General features: G+C 42.4%; 3 protein-coding genes across 5 annotated transcripts in view; 1 reads left to right on the forward strand and 2 right to left on the reverse strand.

Moving 5' to 3' along the window:
- Positions 1-2,670: 2,670 nt before the first annotated feature.
- Positions 2,671-5,449, reverse strand: LOC119655710 (zinc finger CCCH-type with G patch domain-containing protein). Its single transcript, XM_038061732.1, has 6 exons — positions 5,282-5,449; positions 5,089-5,218; positions 4,852-5,030; positions 4,312-4,777; positions 4,095-4,249; positions 2,671-3,314 (listed from the first exon to the last, which is right to left on the reverse strand). Exons 1-6 carry the CDS (start codon positions 5,312-5,314, stop codon positions 2,721-2,723), a joined length of 1,557 nt encoding a protein of 518 aa, XP_037917660.1. The 5' UTR covers positions 5,315-5,449; the 3' UTR covers positions 2,671-2,720.
- Positions 5,450-5,557: 108 nt separating this feature from the next.
- On the forward strand, positions 5,558-11,959 carry LOC119655931 (proteasome subunit alpha type-3). Its single transcript, XM_038062113.1, has 4 exons — positions 5,558-5,699; positions 5,762-6,217; positions 11,475-11,587; positions 11,675-11,959. The coding sequence occupies exons 1-4, from the start codon at positions 5,679-5,681 to the stop codon at positions 11,844-11,846; spliced, it is 762 nt and encodes a 253-aa protein (XP_037918041.1). The 5' UTR covers positions 5,558-5,678; the 3' UTR covers positions 11,847-11,959.
- Positions 11,960-12,171: 212 nt separating this feature from the next.
- Positions 12,172-19,035, reverse strand: part of LOC119654443 (organic solute transporter alpha-like protein) — a 28,471-nt gene continuing 21,607 nt past the window's right edge. For all 3 annotated transcript variants that reach the window (XM_038059844.1, XM_038059845.1, XM_038059843.1), the window contains 5 exons: positions 13,456-13,592; positions 12,919-13,400; positions 12,732-12,857; positions 12,545-12,671; positions 12,172-12,473 (listed from right to left, as the gene is read on the reverse strand). In XM_038059844.1, coding sequence (XP_037915772.1) covers positions 12,388-12,473; positions 12,545-12,671; positions 12,732-12,857; positions 12,919-13,400; positions 13,456-13,525 — 891 coding nt within the window. In that variant the 5' untranslated portion in view covers positions 13,526-13,592 and the 3' untranslated portion in view covers positions 12,172-12,387. The remainder of the gene's footprint in view (positions 12,474-12,544; positions 12,672-12,731; positions 12,858-12,918; positions 13,401-13,455; positions 13,593-19,035) is intronic.

Consider the following 19,035-nt stretch of genomic DNA (forward strand, 5'->3'; position numbering starts at 1 on the left):
GCTTTTCTTGGTGTGGTTTAAATAATTCTTTAAGCGTCTGGGTCCGTTTCTCCCAATAAACACCCTGGATTGTTCCATTCGTGGCAAGTTCATTCCTTAGTGTCACTCTTTTCCAATTCCACAAAAGGGTTCCGGTTCACATAACGGCGTTCCTACTAATTTCCTGGCCAGCTAGTCCTTATAGTGGGAGCTAAGCGTAATTTATTAATATATTTCCGTACCAGTTTAAAATTCACCTAGTTGCATCTACATAAGTGCCTTGATGACCGTCTGACTGCTATCACTAAGTTTAGTGCATCATGAGATAGAGATTAAAGCCTTTGTGACGTGAGTAGTTTATATTGACGTGTCTGTCGAGCGGAAGGGGGAAAAGACTGAGATGGGGGTACCGCTATAAAAGCCAACCCAACCAATATCCCAGAGTTAAAAGCAGTTATATGGTTGTCATTCACCTGTTTGTGGGGTATAGTGTGATTACCTGAAATGCGCTTCAGCTCCCCCCACAACTTCCCAGACACTCACACTCCTCTATTGTTCTGCGTCAAGTGCTCTTGTGTCGACCCACACGTCGGCCATCTTGGAAGAGTGGATTCTACTGCATCGCGTAGCTTGCAATGCAATTGTCGCCCCTCTTTTAAGTGTGATCTATCCACTGCCACTTTCGTCTTGCAATCCGTGCGCCGACCTTTGAGATAGTGTCAGCTCAGCACACTCCGATGATATCACGCAGACCGGTATTGACGAAAACTTGGAATTTTTGGGTAATGATGGAGTTCGCTTTCTATGTGCTACTCTCATATATCAACACAGAAAGAACACAACCATGGAACAGTCTCACTTGATTTTAATATTGAAATAACTACATTTCCATATAGACATTAGGTAGGGCTGCGAAAGGGGATCTAGCGCTGTTAATGCGTCGTCGGTAGTCGAGTAGTTCGGTGCTACCGTCGGTAGAAATCACGCTTCCTCGATATACAAACTGGTCCACGTCTTCGATGCTCTGTCCGTTAATGCACATAGAGAGAGTGCGTAAAGCACTTCAGATACACTTCCTGTTCACGCTATCGAAAGCTTTCTCGAAATCGATGAAGAGCCGATGCAGCAAAGATCTAAACTCTGCGCACTGTTCCAGAATGATCCGTAGGGTGTTGATATGGTAAGTGCAGGAGAGTCCCTAGCGGAAACTAGCCTGCTCATCATTTTTGAAATCATCGCGATCTGCGTCAAATTTCCCTATTTCCCTAACCAGCCCAATTACAAATTCTCTTGTCATGGCGTTCACGAATAGCTTAAGTGGTTAAAGCGCTAAGCTGTCATAGCGACGTGATTCAAATCTCACTGGTGGCAGAGGGATTTGTTATCGTGACTTTTCCCCGTTTCCGTGGACGCTCTTTCGGAACATGGCACCCGAGAAAAGAGAATTTTTGATGGCGGCCCAATGCTCATCGGTATTCTCAGGGAAGTTACTCACTGTCGAGCGACAGTTGGATCATACAAGCGGTCGATGTTGAACTTAAGGGGATGCAATTCTCCAGCCCTGCCGCCGGATTCGCGTCTGCTACCACTTGCTTTTACAGAGTACAAAACCCTTTCCCTAAGTGTGGCAAGAGGGAGAGGGGTACTCTCCAGAGTTTCACTATCTTACTTTCCTGTCCAGCTTAGATCGTTGGAATTCCCGCTCAAGTTGGAAAGTGCTAGCCCATAAATTTCTATCCATTTTAGTTGCCTCTTACAGCAAGCAGGGAAAATTTTTAATGTGTATTCTTAAGCCCCAACTAAAACAGCGCGACACAAATATCCAATTTAACCGCTTTCATAAACTATAGGGAAAAATAATGGTCGAAATAATGGGATTACACGTAGAAGCCATCAGCCTTATAAAGAAACATCCGTTTCTAACTTGATAACAACGCACACGGGCGAGCCGTTTTTTTATTTTCTGATTTTTATTGTTTTACCTCGTTAGGCTTACGTGAATCCCCACGTTTGTATGGATGTTTTCAAGATTCGGTGCGGGCCCACGCACAGGTAAGGACACGTGAATTTTTGGAAGTGTTCGAAGAAGCCACCCACACTCCCGAGCCTGGCTAGTTCAGAAGCGTGCAAGCATGTGTCGACGGAACACTTCGACGGAGCTTCAACATTTTCGCGCGCATCTTCACGGTCAATTTAGCCAATTTTGTTTAAGTTTTTAGGATAGCTCTTCTCTTTAGGTCGTCTCCGACCACTCTGGAAGGTCTTGTAACCATCTTCAATCCCCTTCAGTCATTACAAAGCTTTCTTGTCAACACTGGACAATAACTTACTTCTGAAAAATGCAGAGCGGTTTGCCTAGTATCGCCTTAAGTGCCATGATAGGTTATAATTTCCTAGGAAGTCATGCGTTTAGCAAAAAAGCCCTCCAAACAAGGAAGTTGAGTCTGCAGAACATTTTTTCTCTGTCTTCAATTCAGACGTAAGAATTGTCGAACTGCTGTTGCAGATTCGATTCCGTCACCAATCGAGAAGAATCTCATGATGGAAGAGGAAAAATGAATAGCCTCGAGCACAATAGTGTCTAATTTGCCAAGTATCGATACATGTTTGAGATCAATTAGCGGAAGTCAGCCAAAATCAACTAAAAAACTATGGACATGATGGTTTTAAATAGAAGTGTATCCAAAACTCGCTTATAAAGATTTTTATTTAGAAACCATATCAATATTAACATAATCACCTTAAAATACTGTCATCTTATCCTTATGCTTTCGCAGTTGCTGCTCGTGCGCAACACTTGTCTCTGACTTCCTCAGACTGTTCAGCTCCTGATGTTTCAGCGACAACTGAGCATTCATCTTGTTGAAAACATCCGACCCGCTTGTATGCCTTCGCATTGCCTCCTTCAGCTTCTGGATCTCCTTCTCCTTGCGTCGAATATCTTCGCCAATTTTCAGGCTCTCAACATTCAAATTCTTGACCGAATGATTTTTGTAGACATTTCGTTCGCTTGGCTTCGACTCAGTCTTCGGTTCGGTATTCGGCGAGAAGATATTATCGTTGAGAAATGCGAAGATGTCGGTGTTGTTCTTTCCGCGCTGGTAGGACTTTGCATTCAAAGCCTCTTGTTTTTTTCTCTGGGTTTCAAGTTTGCGTTCAACGGAAAATAGATCTTTGTCGCCGTTGGCTGCTTCGCGCAGTTCCATGCAGTGATCTAGCGAACGACCCGGTGGCAGGATTTGTGCGCTTATCGGGACAATGATGCCTTCACCTTTGGAGCCAAGACCACTGCCAACGATGTAGCCCATTTTTTGCATGAGTTTTGAGCCAATGCCCTGGGGGAGAAGAAGTAATTATACAATATGATTTTTTTGTGTTAACATTTTCGACAAAAGAAAAATTTGCCAGAGTTACAAGATCGGATTTTTGTTTAGGAGCTCTGGACGGTTTGCCCTGAATTGGAGAGAAACTTTCTCCCACGTTTTTGATTTTTCTTTTGGTAGCAACTAATTAAAAAGAAAGACACCCTCAAAAGGATGGTGGACTCATGACTCAATCCTAAAACAGAAATTAGGTCCACTTTGCCCAGCTAAAGTGATTTTTCATTCCAATATAATTCACCCATTCTACGAATCTATATATTAATAATAATAATCGTTGGCGCAACAATCCATGTTGGATCAGGGCCTTGAAGTGTGTTAGAGCACTTCATTCAAGACCGTAACGGTACACTAGGAGGCAATGTGGTCAGCACTGCGCTCGCCCGAGATTATTACCCTGATTTGACTCAGGTACTCATTCACAGCTGAGTCGACTGGTGTCCGACGTCAAATCACGATACAAATTCCACTGCCACCAGTGAGACTTGAACCGCGACCTTCCGTACGACAGCCTTCTCGGCCTTATGGCTAAGATCAAAGTGTAGTAATCTATATATTGGAAGGAATAATACCTACCACGTCTCAGGACAGAGGTGAGGCAGTGTTGGATGAGTTACCTCTGCCCTGAACGAAGTCTGTATTTTTCTTCAAATCAATTTACAGGGACGATTACAAATAATCGGGTTTCTGGTAGTTTTCGGAAAAAGCACGAATAAAGGTCACATCGCAACTTACCCTCGTATGCTTCTCCCATTCCCCCAAAGCCTGATCTAATGCTGGCGTCAGAAGTGTCTTCTCAATTAGGTACGCATCTCTCAGGTCAGTGATGTCGCTTCCGTTCCCTTCGTCTTCGTCCGTGTCCGAAGAGCCACTGCTCGAGTCATCATCATCTGTTAAATTGTATTAAGAACTTTGACAGAATGCCCTAAGCTTATATACTTTCGCCACTCACCATGAAAAATGGGAAACAAATCCTCGAAATTGAAATCTTCGTCTTTTTTCTTATTCTCCAATCTCACGCGGCAACTTTTATCCACAAAATTGGCGCACAACACACGTCCCTTGTGCCACATTTTATCATTCATTTTCGCCAGGACAATGCAATTTCTCCTGAGCTTATCAAATTCTGGCTCTTTGTACTCCCTCAACTCCCCAAAGGGAACCAGTTCACCGTGCGAGAATCGGCACCGATCCACGTCAAACCTGCAATTCCCATCCAGGAAATAACCACACGGAATCATCTCTTTATGCGTTGGGTTCGTAAAGAGTATACGAAGGCGAAAGTCCTTGATATCCGTGATGTCGTAGTCGCGGGAATCGTCCAAGCCGCAGATGATGGCATTATGATACGCCCGCGCTCCCCACGTATGATCGTGGGGCGCTGAGCATTTCTTACCAACCATGGCTTGCAGCTCGTCCTTAAGGTGGGGAATGGAAGAGAAAGAATACGAGAATGAGCATGTTTTACACAGAATACGAGAGGCTAGAGGACTTTGATCGCCTGCAGTTTCGTAGCGAACTTCTCGTCAGTGTCACATTCTGGAGCCAAAGCTGAATCCGCCGTTGATTCCAGCGTACGGATCTCATTCATGAAAAGCGCCATTTCGTCGTCGAAGGAGTTGGAGCTTGAGTTACCAAAGTTGAGGGCTGCATTGCTGTTGGATTCGGAATCTGTAAACCGGATTCCATGAGACAAAACAATCCAAATGAAACTGAAGAAAGGTCTTACCATCTGTATCCTGGCTTATCGTTTGCCTGGTAAGATCAATAAGTTCCTCTAAATCCGATTTCAAGCTTTGCAGCGAGTCGATTTCCTGAGTATCCTTAGCAACGCGAAGGGCCTCCTCGACTTGCTTCAGCTTTTTATGAAAAAAGTTTTATTAAAATTGGAAAATATGCTCGCTTGACACCCATTCACGAACCTGTGATTTATACTGTTCTATGGATTCCTCCATGTCGGCTACGTTTCCCGTCTAATCAAATTTGTAGTTTCGTGACGGAGGCAACTGAACATGAAAATCTGCCAATGTTTTGTAATAAATTAAAAGAAAAACAAGACCGAGGAGGATGTCATTTGTATGTATGACACATTGTGGCAATGTGTATTTTAGGCATTTAGCAACAATGAAATACCTGGAGACTGTAATATCGACAAAACATCGGAAATCTACACAATCCATCTTATGCACAAACCATGATGAAAAGTCAAAATTCTCGGTGTATTGTCAACTTGCCCATAACCTCAGAAATTGAAACATTTCATGACACAGCCGGAATTCAGTTCACAAAACAAATCGTGATAATTTTCTTAAAATCAAAATGAGTTCAATTGGAACAGGGGTAAGAGTGAATTCCTATCAAAACTGCCATTCTCAATTAACTAATGGAGTTTCCCTTTTCAGTACGATTTATCTGCATCACAATTCTCGCCCGACGGAAAAGTTTTTCAGGTGAACTATGCCGCCAAGGCTGTGGAGAAAAGTGGGACGGTGGTTGGGATTCGCGGCAAGGACTGCGTAGTGCTGGCCGTGGAGAAGATAATCACAAGTCCGCTGTACGAGGAGAATGCTGCGTCGCGAATCTACACAGTGGATAAGAACATTGGGCTTGTGCTCTCTGGGCTGTTGGCCGATGGGATCAAGCTGCTGAGCATCGCCCGGGAAGAAGCCACAAATTATCGAATGCAGTTCGACCGAACGATTCCCCTGAAGATCCTCAATGAAAGGCTTTCGGCTTATATCCACGCTTACACTCTATACAGTGCGGTAAGGCCTTTTGGAGCGGCTGTGATCCTGGCGTCGTGGGACGAAGTTAATGGAGCGCAGTTGTATAAGATTGAACCGTCTGGATCTTCATTTGTGAGTATAATTCATTATTTTTAAGTCCCACTTATGGAGAATAAGCATTTCTAGACGCGAAGTCATATTTAGAATTCAATGTTGTGTAATATTATAGCCCCAAAAGAAAATGGCTTTCCAATAAGATGAGGGGTTGGTTTGCTGTTTCTCTGCCTACGCCGCACATCGTTTGAGAATTATTCACTTTTTCACTCCATTTGCTATGCATGTGATTGCCATATCTAGAGCGTAAGGTTTCATACACGCCGGTCTTGCGGGTCTTCCTACTTAGATTCCCCTACTTGTCTCCTTCTCTTGCTGGTGGCGACTTTCATGGCGACCTATTCGGTTGCGACCCTAAGATAGCCGATAAGATTGCAAGGTAAAGCAAGTAATGGAGTTCTTCTTTTTCTTCAGCCTTTGTGCCGTTCACAAGCGGGGTCGGCTCATTGTGATCGGTTTCGCCATTTGGCTCCATCAAATGCCTGATCTGGATGCAATCTCGAGGCTTCTAAATCTCCATCCAGCGTATCCAGACACCGTTGTTTCGGCCGGCCTTTTGGTCGTTTACCATCGACTTCTATGTTCAGAACAATCTTGGCAAGTGAATTCTCGTTGGCACGAATTACATGACCATACCATTGAAGACGCCTCTCGTTATTTTTTCACGATCGGTGCAACTTCATAACGATCACGGATATCCTCATTTCGGATGTGATCAAACCGTGTCACGCCACTAGTCCAACGCAACATCTTCGTCTCCGTTACCGCAAGACGCCGCGTCTTTTATAGTCGGCCAACACTCAGAACCATAGAGAGCGACAGGACGGACAACATTGCGGTAGATTTTAGATTCGACACGTTCTTTGGTACGTCGATCACAAAGAACACCAGTCATGGAACGCCACTTCATCCAGGTTGCGTTAATGCGTGAAGCAATTTCATAGAGCAGTTCTCCATTGGCTGGCAGCGTTGACCCGAGGTATAAAGCAAGTAATGGGGTTGATGCCCTTTTATCCACTTCTTATCCAACATCCCCGCATCTGGGACTTTAAAGTAACAGTGGTTGTCACTTTCTAAGATTCATAGCGACGCGAAACAGCTTCAATTTCATGTTAGTATTGAGGTAGCTGCATTTAAACATTTTAGATAAAACAACGACATAGAGGTCAGTGCCAGCATCAGCAGGTAAGTATCTATCTTCGGGCCAACGCTTAACCCCTTTCTCAAATTCATAACCATTTGGTTAAGACCATTACTCGGCGAAAGAGCAAGGAGATATCATCAGATCGAAGGAGGAGATGGTATGATCTATTAAATCCTTGCCTTTTATTTCGGATGATGTTGGGAGATTTTTCGCCAAAGTCAAGCCATTTGGATCCTTTGGAACTTGAATCCAATTTTATCCAGTAAATTATCATCAGCGCGGATGCTGTGACTGTACCATAGGAGGTAATTAGGGTTGGCAATGTTCCGTGGTGTTCAGTTTTTTTAGTAACAGACCAGCATTCGCGTCCTTAGAGAGCGATAAGGCGAATAGTGTTGTCCTTGATATGCTAATTAAACTTCATCTGCGCCCTGTGAGTTTGGGGCTTGAGTATGGACTCAAAGTTTTCCTTGTTTGTCATAAGAGGCGGCTAAAAGGGATAGAAATTTGTGGGCTAGCAACCTGCAAATTTTGAAATTTTATTCCTACCGAATCGTCAATAAAGCTTCGGATAGGAACTGACCTCACGGCTACGACCTTTGTCTATCGAAAACTGACTATGATTGGTTTCTGGAATGTTCGCATATTCCTCGACAGAGGTATCGAGGGTCCCGAAAATTTCAACGATATGAGCTGGACATTCTGGGCCTAAGCGAAGTAAGACTGTGGGACTCTGGAGAGTACTCCTCTTGCGGCAATGTGCTTTTGTATTCTGGAAAGCCAAGTGGTAGCAGACGCGAATTCAGTGTCGGATTGCTTCTGATGGGTAGCGCAAGGTGCGCTCTCTTCACCTGTATTCTGACAGACTTCTAATTGTAAGATTACGGTCCTGGCTAAGGAGCTATGCACTTAGCGAGACTCCGATCTAGTGGACAAGGATGCTTTCTATGAGGGATTAAACGCAGTTCATGGGAGGCTTCCTAAAGGTGACAATACTGTGCTCGGACATGCCATTGAGAAACACGGTCTTGGCGACCGTAATGGAAATGGAGAGAGGTTCGTGGATTTCTGTAACTTCCATCGCTCCGTCGTTGGTGGAACATTGTTCGAGCATAGACTCTGCCATAAAGTCAATTGGACTTCAACTGGAGTACACCGTACGAGCAATCAGATTGACCACTTCGCGATCAGCAGTAGATTTAGGAGTTAACTTCTGGATGTGCGTAATAAGAGAGGCGCTGACATCGGCCTCGAAAGGGATCATCATCTCATGATACGTTCGCGTGTTGTGTCCGCCACTTCTCGTATGGTTGGGAAGCTGCCACCCTCCAAGTTCAACATCGACCGCTTTTATGATCCAGAGAGCTATCTTGCTGATCGTTTGATTGTCGTTGATGATCGTTGTTGTTTTCGCTCGTACGGAAGAAGTGAATGATCGTTAAGATTCGAAAGATGGGCATCAGTTTTGAGTATCACAATTAGAGAGCACCTGCGTGCTCTGTGTTGTTGCAAAGATTATGGCTACAATAATCGCGGAACGCATTGAAGAACATCTCGAAAGCAGATTGGTTTCTACTCGGAATCCTTCTGCATTGACTACATCAACACCCTACCGTTCATTTTGATAAAGTACGCGGATTTTAGACCTTCACTAACCTCTCTCCATCGATTTCGAGGAAGTTTTCGATAACGCGAACAGAGAGTGCATCTGGAGCGATTATCAGAGCGACATATCATCATCAACGATGCAACAACCGATATCCGGTCTAGGCCTAGTAAGGAACTCCAGACATCCCGTTTTGCGCCGACGTCCACCAATTCGATATCCCTAAAAGCTGTGTGGCTCCAGTTGAGACAGCGGTCAGCCTAGTCAGCCTTATCAAATTCGCCGGGATACCGAATTCTCTCATGGCCGTGTACAGTTTTACTCTGGCTATGCTGTCATAGGCGACTTTAAAGTCGATGACTAGATGGTGCAACTGGTGTCCATATTCCAACAGTTTTTCCATCGCTTGCGGCAGAGAGATCTGATCTGTTGCTGATTTGCCTGGAGTGAAGCCTCTTTGGTATGGGTCAATGATGTTCTGGGCGTATGCGACTATTCCACCTACAAAGATAGCGGAGAATATCTTAATAAATAAGCTTTTGCTTCACTTACTAATTAACATTGCCTCTAATTTACATATGTTCTCCATTCTCGAGTTCCATTTCTCACATTATTTGATTGGCGTATGTTCATTATATGTAGGGTATGCCGAGTCTAGCTGCGTGGTTCTCTATAGGCCATGGCCCCTGCAGGTCGCCGTAATGTTGTATGCATTTGCACGCGTCTGGCACAACAGTTCTCGTGGTCAGGATTTATTATAAACAGGCCAAATCCTCCTTGACTTGGCGCAGGTGGTGTGCCTTCGCCGTCTGAGGTCGGCGGCTGCTAAGTAGTGTGAGTAAATTCCACCTTTGACAGTCGCCAGCGGGGCACAGATTGTGCTCGCTGAAGGACTGCCAAAAGCAAAGTCCTGCCTGGCCAGTCAGAGGAGGATGACCTTGAGCGTCCCGTCCAGACTTTCAGCGCGTTTCTGCACTGCCCCACTAGCTTGGAAGATGTCGTCGCTGAGTACGACCTTAATGGCCGTTTGGCTGTCGGTCAGAATGTCGTATATTATGCGTGGGGCTCGGATCGACAGACTTCCAGTATCGTCAGTACTTTCACTTGGAATACACTGGCGAACCCTTGAAGAACGTACTCCAAATCCCATGTTTGATCCGTCGGTGAAGAATACTGTGTTATAGCCTTACAACATGCCGTCGGTCTTCCACTCTGCCCTGGTTGGAAAGTCCACAGCAAAGTTACTTGTGAAGTTCAATTTACGTGTAGCGTTTTCTGTGGGAAATACCCAGATTTTCCGATGTACTTGGTCTAGGATGTTAATATGGCCGTAGGACTTCGCCGTTCAGCATCCGGACTCACGTAGTCTGAAGGCATTGCATATTTCATCGTATTTAATGTGTAGGTCTGCGGGGAAAAGTTGTAGGAGTACATTGAGAGCATTTGCCGGACAGGACTGTAGAGCTCCGGTAGCACATACACATGCAGTTCAATCCTACAGAACTCAGTTCTATTGTACTTTTTGCTCAAAGCCTGCTACCATACAATAGAGCCGTACGTTAGAATGGGACGCACTACAACTGTGTACATCCAGAGAACAATTCACGACCGGAGACCCCATTTCTTTGCAAAAAGGTTGGTTTGCAGACAGAGAAGGCTATAAAGGCGTTCTTAACCCACATGGTTGTACAACTGTACTCTGATGTCCTCCGCAAATCCCAGCACGTCTCTAGGGGAGCAACATCAGCAATTCATTTTATATGACTATAATAAAAGGCCAGGGTAAAAAGTCCTGTGGATCCCTTCATTCAATATGCTTTTCATAAATTATCCGAACGCATTTTTAAAGTCAACAAGATCAGCAGATTACACACCAGCTTTGAAGCTTTAGTTAGATCAGGCAACATATTGACTGTATCACTCGTTGGTCCCGTGGTTGCGAGTAATCTATAATTAATTCTCTACTTATTCGCTCGAAGAGTTCGCCTGCTTCGTTTGGGAGGCATATGGGCCCAAAGGTTCATTCAAGCTGTGATCTAGGTAGCGTAGTGGAGACTCACTACGGGACACTGCAGTTCATAACCATCCTTTGACTGAGCGGGTCGAGTAATCGGCGATCTTTATTTTTTCAACAGGCTACGATCCACCACTGCTTTTTATGGTTTCCTTTATGAATGTATATTTTTCAGGGGTTACCGTTTGCTATTAAGAGGCAAATGGTGGTGGCGAGCAACCATTGCATTAAATTGCGACATGATCCCTCATATTTCTCTCCAATTGTGATAGTTTCCTCAATCGGGAGTTTGAAATTTTTATAGAATTTTCGTTGGTTCCAAAAGAGCATTCTTTTACATTCTATCTACTGAATATGCTATAGACCTTGTTGCAGTATATTGTAGGCTTCTTAAGGAGTGATAAGAAATGTGGACTTCAAACATGAATTCTTATTTATCGTATTTTTGATTCTTAATAAATATTTTATTACATACGTAATCATATTTTAAGATATTTCCATTTGTTTTTAGGGATATTTTGGCTGTGCCAGTGGTAAAGCGAAACAACAAGCAAAAACTGAATTAGAAAAATTAGACTTGAAGAATATGAGTACTGAAGAAGTAGTCAAAAATGCAGGCCGAATGTAAGTTAACAACCAAATGATGTTATCCTTTTATATGATTATTAAAATTAGAGAAATCCTCCAATTTATTTATTATTTTATTTGCAGCATTTATCAAGTGCACGACGAGCTAAAAGATAAGGAATTCAAACTTGAATTGAGTATGGTCGGCAAAGAGGTTGATGGTCTACATCGTATTGAACCCTCGATTTGGTACGAGATGGCCATTGAGGCTGGAAATGCCGCTAAAAAGGAAGACGACAGTGATAACGAAGTCTAAGTTCACCAAGCATTTCCTTCACAAGAGGTGGCGTGGCTTTCGTCTTAACTGTTCGTATTTTTTAAGGATCCCTTTTCGATTTATAATTTGTAAAAACGATTGAAAAAAATACATATTTTACAAAATGTAAAGAAGTTTTTACTTTGTGTTGAGAATCAATTGGAGTGGAGCTGATTGGTTGGGTATTAGCCATTTAGGTTCTCAAAAATCGTCAGATGTCCTTGACTGACGTTTTACCCCGTTTTGTTTCACAAATATCCAAGACAAGATACAAATTCGAAGGTGCGCTGATTTGTGTTAAGGCAAAAATGAAAAACTAACCATGAATACATAAAACAATATTAGATAAATATATTTCTTCTCATTCGTACAAAGGTTGCTGTACATTGTTCACTGTGCTCTTGAGTATTCCTAACTGGTTTTAGTCTTAAATTATGAAACAACGTATGGTATGTGCATGGATCAAACATTAACAGATACATATTTCATGGAGATGTGAAAGCATTTAAAAAAACATTTGCAAAAGCAGTTGAGTGGTATATCACAAATGTTGCGGTTTATCGTATGCCTTCTGGGCAAGAAGCGAAAGTAAAATCATTTCACCCAGAATTGCCACTTGAATTATGCCTGAAAATAGTAAAAATAATAAGATAAAGTACTTATTCACTGCACCGATTAGAAAGTGGATATGAACATACTTTGCTTGTAAACATGCTCGGTCAACGGATATTGATTCGGAAAAACGACGAGGTGGAACAGTCCTTCTAGAATTGCTGGTTGGAGCTTACAGAAAACTAATACCAATTGTAAGCTGAGATATTTTAACTGAAAATTTATTGCATTAGGTTAAGTAACTCCCTTGAATTAAATCTTTGATTGGCTTACCATTAAATTGTGATTCTTAGCCTGTGGTTGAATTAGCCGAACGAGAATATTCAGACCCCATAATCCAATTAAGATTGAAGATACCATAAATGGTATAAAATAATAGGAAACATTTTGGTAGATATTCTGAAAAGATACACTTAATATAGTTATGAAATATGTTCCAGAAAACTGGCACTGTACTCACAAAATCTGCAAAATAAATAACATTTATCGCTAGCACTAATGCTGTTTGTACGATTGGTAACTGGAGGATCATATATCTTACAAAACTTATACGTTCTATAGTCGCCGAGATTGGTTTCAGACAAAAACAGCAACAGCAGCATGGCGGCGTTCGTACGTTGAAAACATCTGCATCAGCTTTTTCAAGATAATTCTTCTCACCACCCACATATTTAAAAAATAATTTATAAAATATAAAACAACATATCGTAAACGATATATGCATTATGCTATTGCACAGAAGCCCGGCTTGCGGAATCAAAATAGCCATGAAGGCCATTAAAGCTACAACTGGATATATAGAGCACAATGCTAATGTATGCCATCGGTAGCTGGTACGAATTCTTTTGAAAATCTTGCATAGCGTCTGAAGGAAGATGATTTTGTTGATGAGAAAGAATAGTCCACCGGCGCTTATGGTTAGGATTGTGAAGGGTTTCAAGTCTGAAATGAGCAAACAAATGTAGTTTAAGGTAAATATTCGAATCTACATATATACCTGTGTAATAGTCTGTTATGGATGGATATATTACATTTACTTCAGGCACCGTTAAATTCGAGTCAGCCATTTTAGTTGTGATGTATTTCCATCTGCTCCTGAAAGGTTCTAATAGGTCTGATCCAGGTTGTCTAGATCTGAAAAATGATATTGAAATTTTATATACATATGTCGAAGATCGTCAGAAGAGATATTTTATTAATATTTTGGGGGGGATTGGGGGATATTGTAAGATTTATTATTGAGGAAAACAAGATTTATGTATACTTCAAAGCCAGTTCATGTTTCAATTGCGTTAATACAACGCAACACTTGCAAATTTATCCGGTTTCTGTAAAGTTTGCATTCCTTACAATGTAATAAGATCAGTTTAACTTCTCATTTTCTTGAATAGTGACATGGTCTGCATAAAAGCTGCGAGTGATTTTTATCTCTGGCCGATTTTATCAGAATAAGAGCTGGAAAATGCAGTTGCTGATTTGTAGATCACATACGATAGAAATTGATAACGATTGAAGCCATGAACACCTGTTCAATTAGCTGTTGAAGTCCACCACATTCTCAAGACTGGAAATTCTTCTTCCAAGTGTAGGTACAATAGCTCTACTCATTTTCACCCGTATAGAAATGTGACTGGATAGGGTCGCCCAGAGACTTATAGTGAGTGTGTGCGTGTGTGTCGTGGGGGAGAAGCTACAACTTCTGAGCACTCGGGCCGTGTTAGCCCATTGTACTCGCTACCCTCGTCTAACGGAATATTCCGAATTCGTTAACGTATCGCAGGATTTCCGTTTGTGGATGTGATGCTACCTGTCATAACTGGAGAACATCGGCACCAAAGATCTGATGCCTCATCCGCCCATAGGTGGGGTATTCACATAGGAAATGCTCCGTGGATTCCGCTTCCTCATTACAGGAGAGACACGTATCATCTTGAGTAATTCCTATTCTGAACATATGCCCAGCTAGTGAATTATGGCCTGTCAGAATGCCCACAATACACCTGCAAGTCCTCCTGCTTTCCGACAGGATAAACTTTGCGGTACGCATGTTTGGTTCTGGTAGGAAAAGTTTGGTGTGTAGAGCAGCATTTAGGCCCTGCCACCTGTCATTGTGGGAAGCTTGTTCCCAGTTTTTGAAAACGGACTTAGCCAATGCTACTGATACTCCAATTGCTGGTAACGGTCCCGGCATTGGGGAGATTGACCCCTCTTTCGCTAAAGCATTCAAGATTTCATTTCCCTGTACGCCACAGTGATTAGGTTCCCAGAGTAGTTCCACCGTATTGAATCTAGAGATAGAGTTCAAACAGTTTCTCCATTCCTGAACGATTTTCGAGGTGATCAAAGGACTACTCAACGCCCTCAATGCAGCTTGGCTATCACCCTTCTACCTTCTACCCTTCGTCAATCACGCCCTTAGGATCGCATAAACTTCGGCTTGAAAAACCGTTGCATATTGTCCCAAAGGAAAAGCCCACTACACGTTTTTATTCGAGAGGTAGACTCCGGCTCCAGGACCTTCTTCGGTTTTTGAGCTATCGGTGTAGAAAACGTCAGTATATCCCGCCACTCATTCCTCTGGGACTTCGCAGTTCTCTCTATGCTTCAAAGTAACTTCATATCTTCTACCAAACAGATGTATGGCGACACGAGAATCGGATGGCATTGTAAGAACTGGATTCAGTACTCCCAGTAACTCTTCTAATGCTCTGTGCCCCCCACATCCGTTGTTTTCCCATACATCTAATTGAATTATAGTGAGAGAATTAAATTTGTAGCTCTAGACGACGAAAAATAGTCCTTGAAGAAGCAGGAGCCAAAATAAAAATCGTGTTGATCATGAGCGCGCTTGTCTTCGTTCGGATATATATATATATAAACGTACATCCGCGATAATAACATAGCCCATGCGACTGAAAAAAAACTTTTTTTATAACAACGATTTATTTTTTTTATCATTTTGGTCACTTTGTATAGTGTAGGGATACTAATATAAAATAAGATACTACAAATTCTAACACACGAAAAATTAAAGAAAAAGAAAAATCGGAAGTGATCGCTGAAACAAAACTATAGCCTACCCCGATTAATATCGGAATAGGAACGCTTTCTTTGGCCTCAATGTGGAGTAGACTTGTCTTTATTGGTTCTTGAACAATTAAACTTGTTTGAGAGAGGAGGAGGGAAGAATCAATATAGTCTGAATAGCCGTGTAACGCCTAGACGCCTTAGGCTGTAGATGAGGTAAACTCCAATGGAACTGTTAGCATTTATTTACTATTAGGCTGGGAAGTTCATGTCCCGCTGAGGTAGTGAATTCCTGTGAGCTGAGGGAAGTTGAGAATTCACTCAAAGTATTCTGGCACTGCATTATTGTACCTTGGTGAGGCGGCTGGAGGTAAGCGTGAATCCGTTGGAGAAGGAGACAAGCAGAGTAAGATTAATGCTTCCTGGATCCGCAAGGCGGGCCCACTTGACTGGTAAACTGCATCAGGCATAATATTGGGTGTGAAATTCTGGCATAGAATGAATAACATCTCAATAGACAGTGCGGCGCACAAACGGACACTTTCTATTCACAGGAATATGAATCTTTCTAGGAGCAATTCACTGCGGCCCAGGGGGTGCTACCTGAAGGTGACAGTGTTATCGTGATGAGTGATTTGAATGCCAATCTACGCTTTAATAACACCTTGTTCGCACATATGATGGGGAAACAGGGTCTTCGGATCTATAATGACAATAATGACAGGTTTGTAGCTTTTGGCAGCCTGCACTACTTCATTTTTCCGAAAAGGTTTTAAGTGTGATGATTGAGGGTATACTTGCGTGCTTCCAGTTGTCGCAAAGAGAATAGCCAAAATTGTCCTCCAACGCAACAACGAACCCCCCAAAAGTTTGATTGAGAGAGAGTAGGCTGGTTTCCGCTCTGGATCCTTCTATACCGACCGCATTAATACGCTTCGGATCATTGTGGAATAGTGTGCAGAGGTTAGACCACCGGTCCCTCCTGCTCTTCATCGTTTTCGAGAAAGCTTACTTAGTATGAACAAGTAGTATATGTGGAATGCTCTACGCAGGATCGGAATACCGGAGGAAGTAATAGCCAACCCTACATATGACGGCGTAAAATGTTACGTGCTGCATCGAGATACAATTTCAGGAGAATTTAAAATCTAAAGAGGACTCTGCCAGTATTGTATCTTTTTACCGACGTTTCTCTTTCCGTTATCGCTGATGTTTTTCATGTTGCTTTGTCTGGTGGATGTGGAAGAGCTCAATGAACTATGTCATAATTTTTCAAATACCTCGACTACCTTAATGACATCTGCTTGATCCCCCGTCGAGTCATGAACCTTGGCTAAATGACTCTGAATTTTTGGAAAAGCAGAATCGGAGTTGGATACACACAATCAAAAAACAACCTTTTCAGTCTAACTGACAAAACATCATCTTTTTCTTAAATTTTTCCCTAGGACGGAAAGAACATCAAAGGCGTTGATTAGTTTGTATATCTAAGAGACGTTGTTTCTGCCGACGGTGGAATCCAAATTGATTTTATTTGATGGGTTAATAGCGGTAAATCCGTTTTCTGTGAAATCCACTGTTATTTGAAAGATTCAAGCTATAATTAATTCATCTCATTCATAATTGGCCCGACGTAATTTCAAACGAAGAACCACGTAAGCGTCCAGGTTAGATGTCGGTAGATTGTTCTTTAAAAGGTGGAGCCTGCAGTGAATAGATTACATCTTATGAAAGAGGAACAACTCCATTGCAGTTACACAGATCAGTGAGTCGCCCTAGAAATTTCTAGTGCAGAACAGTGGAGGAGGAACGCCTGGGGAGAGCTAAAATGCACTTCAGTAAACTGACACTAATGGAAATTAAGTGGTAATGGCAAACGAGGTTTCTTGTTTTTGAAAATCATTGAAATAAAAATGTTTTGCGAACATATTGGAAAGCGCGGAAAATTCTCCACAAAGTTAACTTAATCTATCTCCTTTGTATTTGTCCACGCTTTCTAGCATTTTCGAAAATTTACCAATGATGGCCATCGTAATTTCCGGGGTAATTTCACTCCTCGCCTCTAGCAGAGTGCTTCTTAACGATTCAATCGATGCGTGAGATTTAGCGTACACTTTTCCCTTCAAAATCCCACCCCATCGGCAGGCATCCAGTTTTGTTGAAAAGTCCATTGCTAGTTTTGAAAGTGATTTAGAATTTTTGGCTTAGACTGCAGCTACATTATGGGAAAAACATAACCGATAGCAGCTACGATGATGAAATCCGCGCACAGTTTTTGGTAGCCAACAGAGCCTATCAGCTTACAAAAATTGTTCCGCTCGAAACGTCTAACTATATGTACAAGACAATGATCACGCCAGTCCTCATGTATTCCTCGGAGCGAGAAAAACAAGATTTGGTAGACCCTGCTTGACATGGAGCAATGGCGTAAACCAGGACGCCAGACAGCTTTTCCAGATGTCGAATTGATGGATTTTGGCGGAAAGGCGGGAAGTCTGGTGTTCCTTACGAAGGCAGGCCTAGATCGGATACTGGTTATTGTCCAGTTGATGATGATAAAATACCATTTTCGCACACTGTTCCATTGATTTTGACGTCACGATCAACGAAAATGAAAGGTGTTTTTCGTTCCCACAGACACTTTCCTACAACATAACATTTTTTGCGGAATGTAGACGTCGACAAACTTGCACCTCTAAAATTTAGATTTCTATCCATTCAGAAGAAATTTTTACATTTATTTTTGCGACCGGAGCTTCGGTGATCATATTTTTTAGCCCTGCTGTCAATTACCAGCGTCTAGAGAACGTGCCAGCTGCGAAATAACGCAATTTTTTGGTTTAGCATGAAGGGTAATAACCCAGGCATTATCTTGATTAAAATGTACTTTCCACCAGTAACTTTCGCAGCATGATTTGTTAACTGCTCATGAATCTGTGCAATATCGCAGTGAACTGCCATTCGATGCGCCGATTGTGCAAGATGGAATAATATCACAGATCATCACTATCTTCATTAAATCGTTTGTCATCAGAAGATAAGATTCGCGACCGTTTTCTTACTCGGATTTCCGTTAAATCATTAAAATGTGGGTAGGGGCGGACAGTGCATTTAACATATAGTGCAGTGCGATGAGTCAAGATCACTTAATATATCATATGAATTACAGGGGAAACGATCTGTGAATAAAAATGCACATAACTTCCCTCCTTTAGAAAGATACTAGGTTTTAAACCAAAATGCCTGACTGGTCTGATAATACCAGAAAAAAATCAGTCCTGTTGCATCTCACCGGATGATGCCAAAATAAAAGCGGATCATCGTGGCATTCGTAGCCCTGTTCCTATATGTGTTCAAGAGACGAAAGCGACAGCTCAAATCGAGCCATCGGCTTCAAAATATAGCTATTGCCTATAAAAAACGTCGGAATGATGACCCGCCCTTCAATTTCCAAATCCTCACAGCGACCTGCTGTAGTTGTATATCGTGTTCTTCCAGCTCTTTCGTAATTTTCCTTGTTGTGAGTTCCGAGTTTCACCCTTCTTGCTCA

This window comes from Hermetia illucens, chromosome 4 (assembly GCF_905115235.1).
Source record: "Hermetia illucens chromosome 4, iHerIll2.2.curated.20191125, whole genome shotgun sequence".
Lineage (NCBI taxonomy): Eukaryota > Metazoa > Arthropoda > Insecta > Diptera > Stratiomyidae > Hermetia > Hermetia illucens.

Coding starts and splice junctions, on each gene's coding strand:
- LOC119655710 (XM_038061732.1), bottom strand. CDS start 5,314: ATGGAGGAATCCATAGAACAGTATAAATCACAG. Junction 5,219..5,281: donor TAGAACAGTATAAATCACAG/GTTCGTGAATGG, acceptor TTTCATAAAAAG/CTGAAGCAAGTCGAGGAGGC. Junction 5,031..5,088: donor GATAAGCCAGGATACAGATG/GTAAGACCTTTC, acceptor TCCGGTTTACAG/ATTCCGAATCCAACAGCAAT.
- LOC119655931 (XM_038062113.1), top strand. CDS start 5,679: ATGAGTTCAATTGGAACAGGG. Junction 5,700..5,761: donor TGAGTTCAATTGGAACAGGG/GTAAGAGTGAAT, acceptor TTCCCTTTTCAG/TACGATTTATCTGCATCACA. Junction 6,218..11,474: donor AACCGTCTGGATCTTCATTT/GTGAGTATAATT, acceptor ATTTGTTTTTAG/GGATATTTTGGCTGTGCCAG.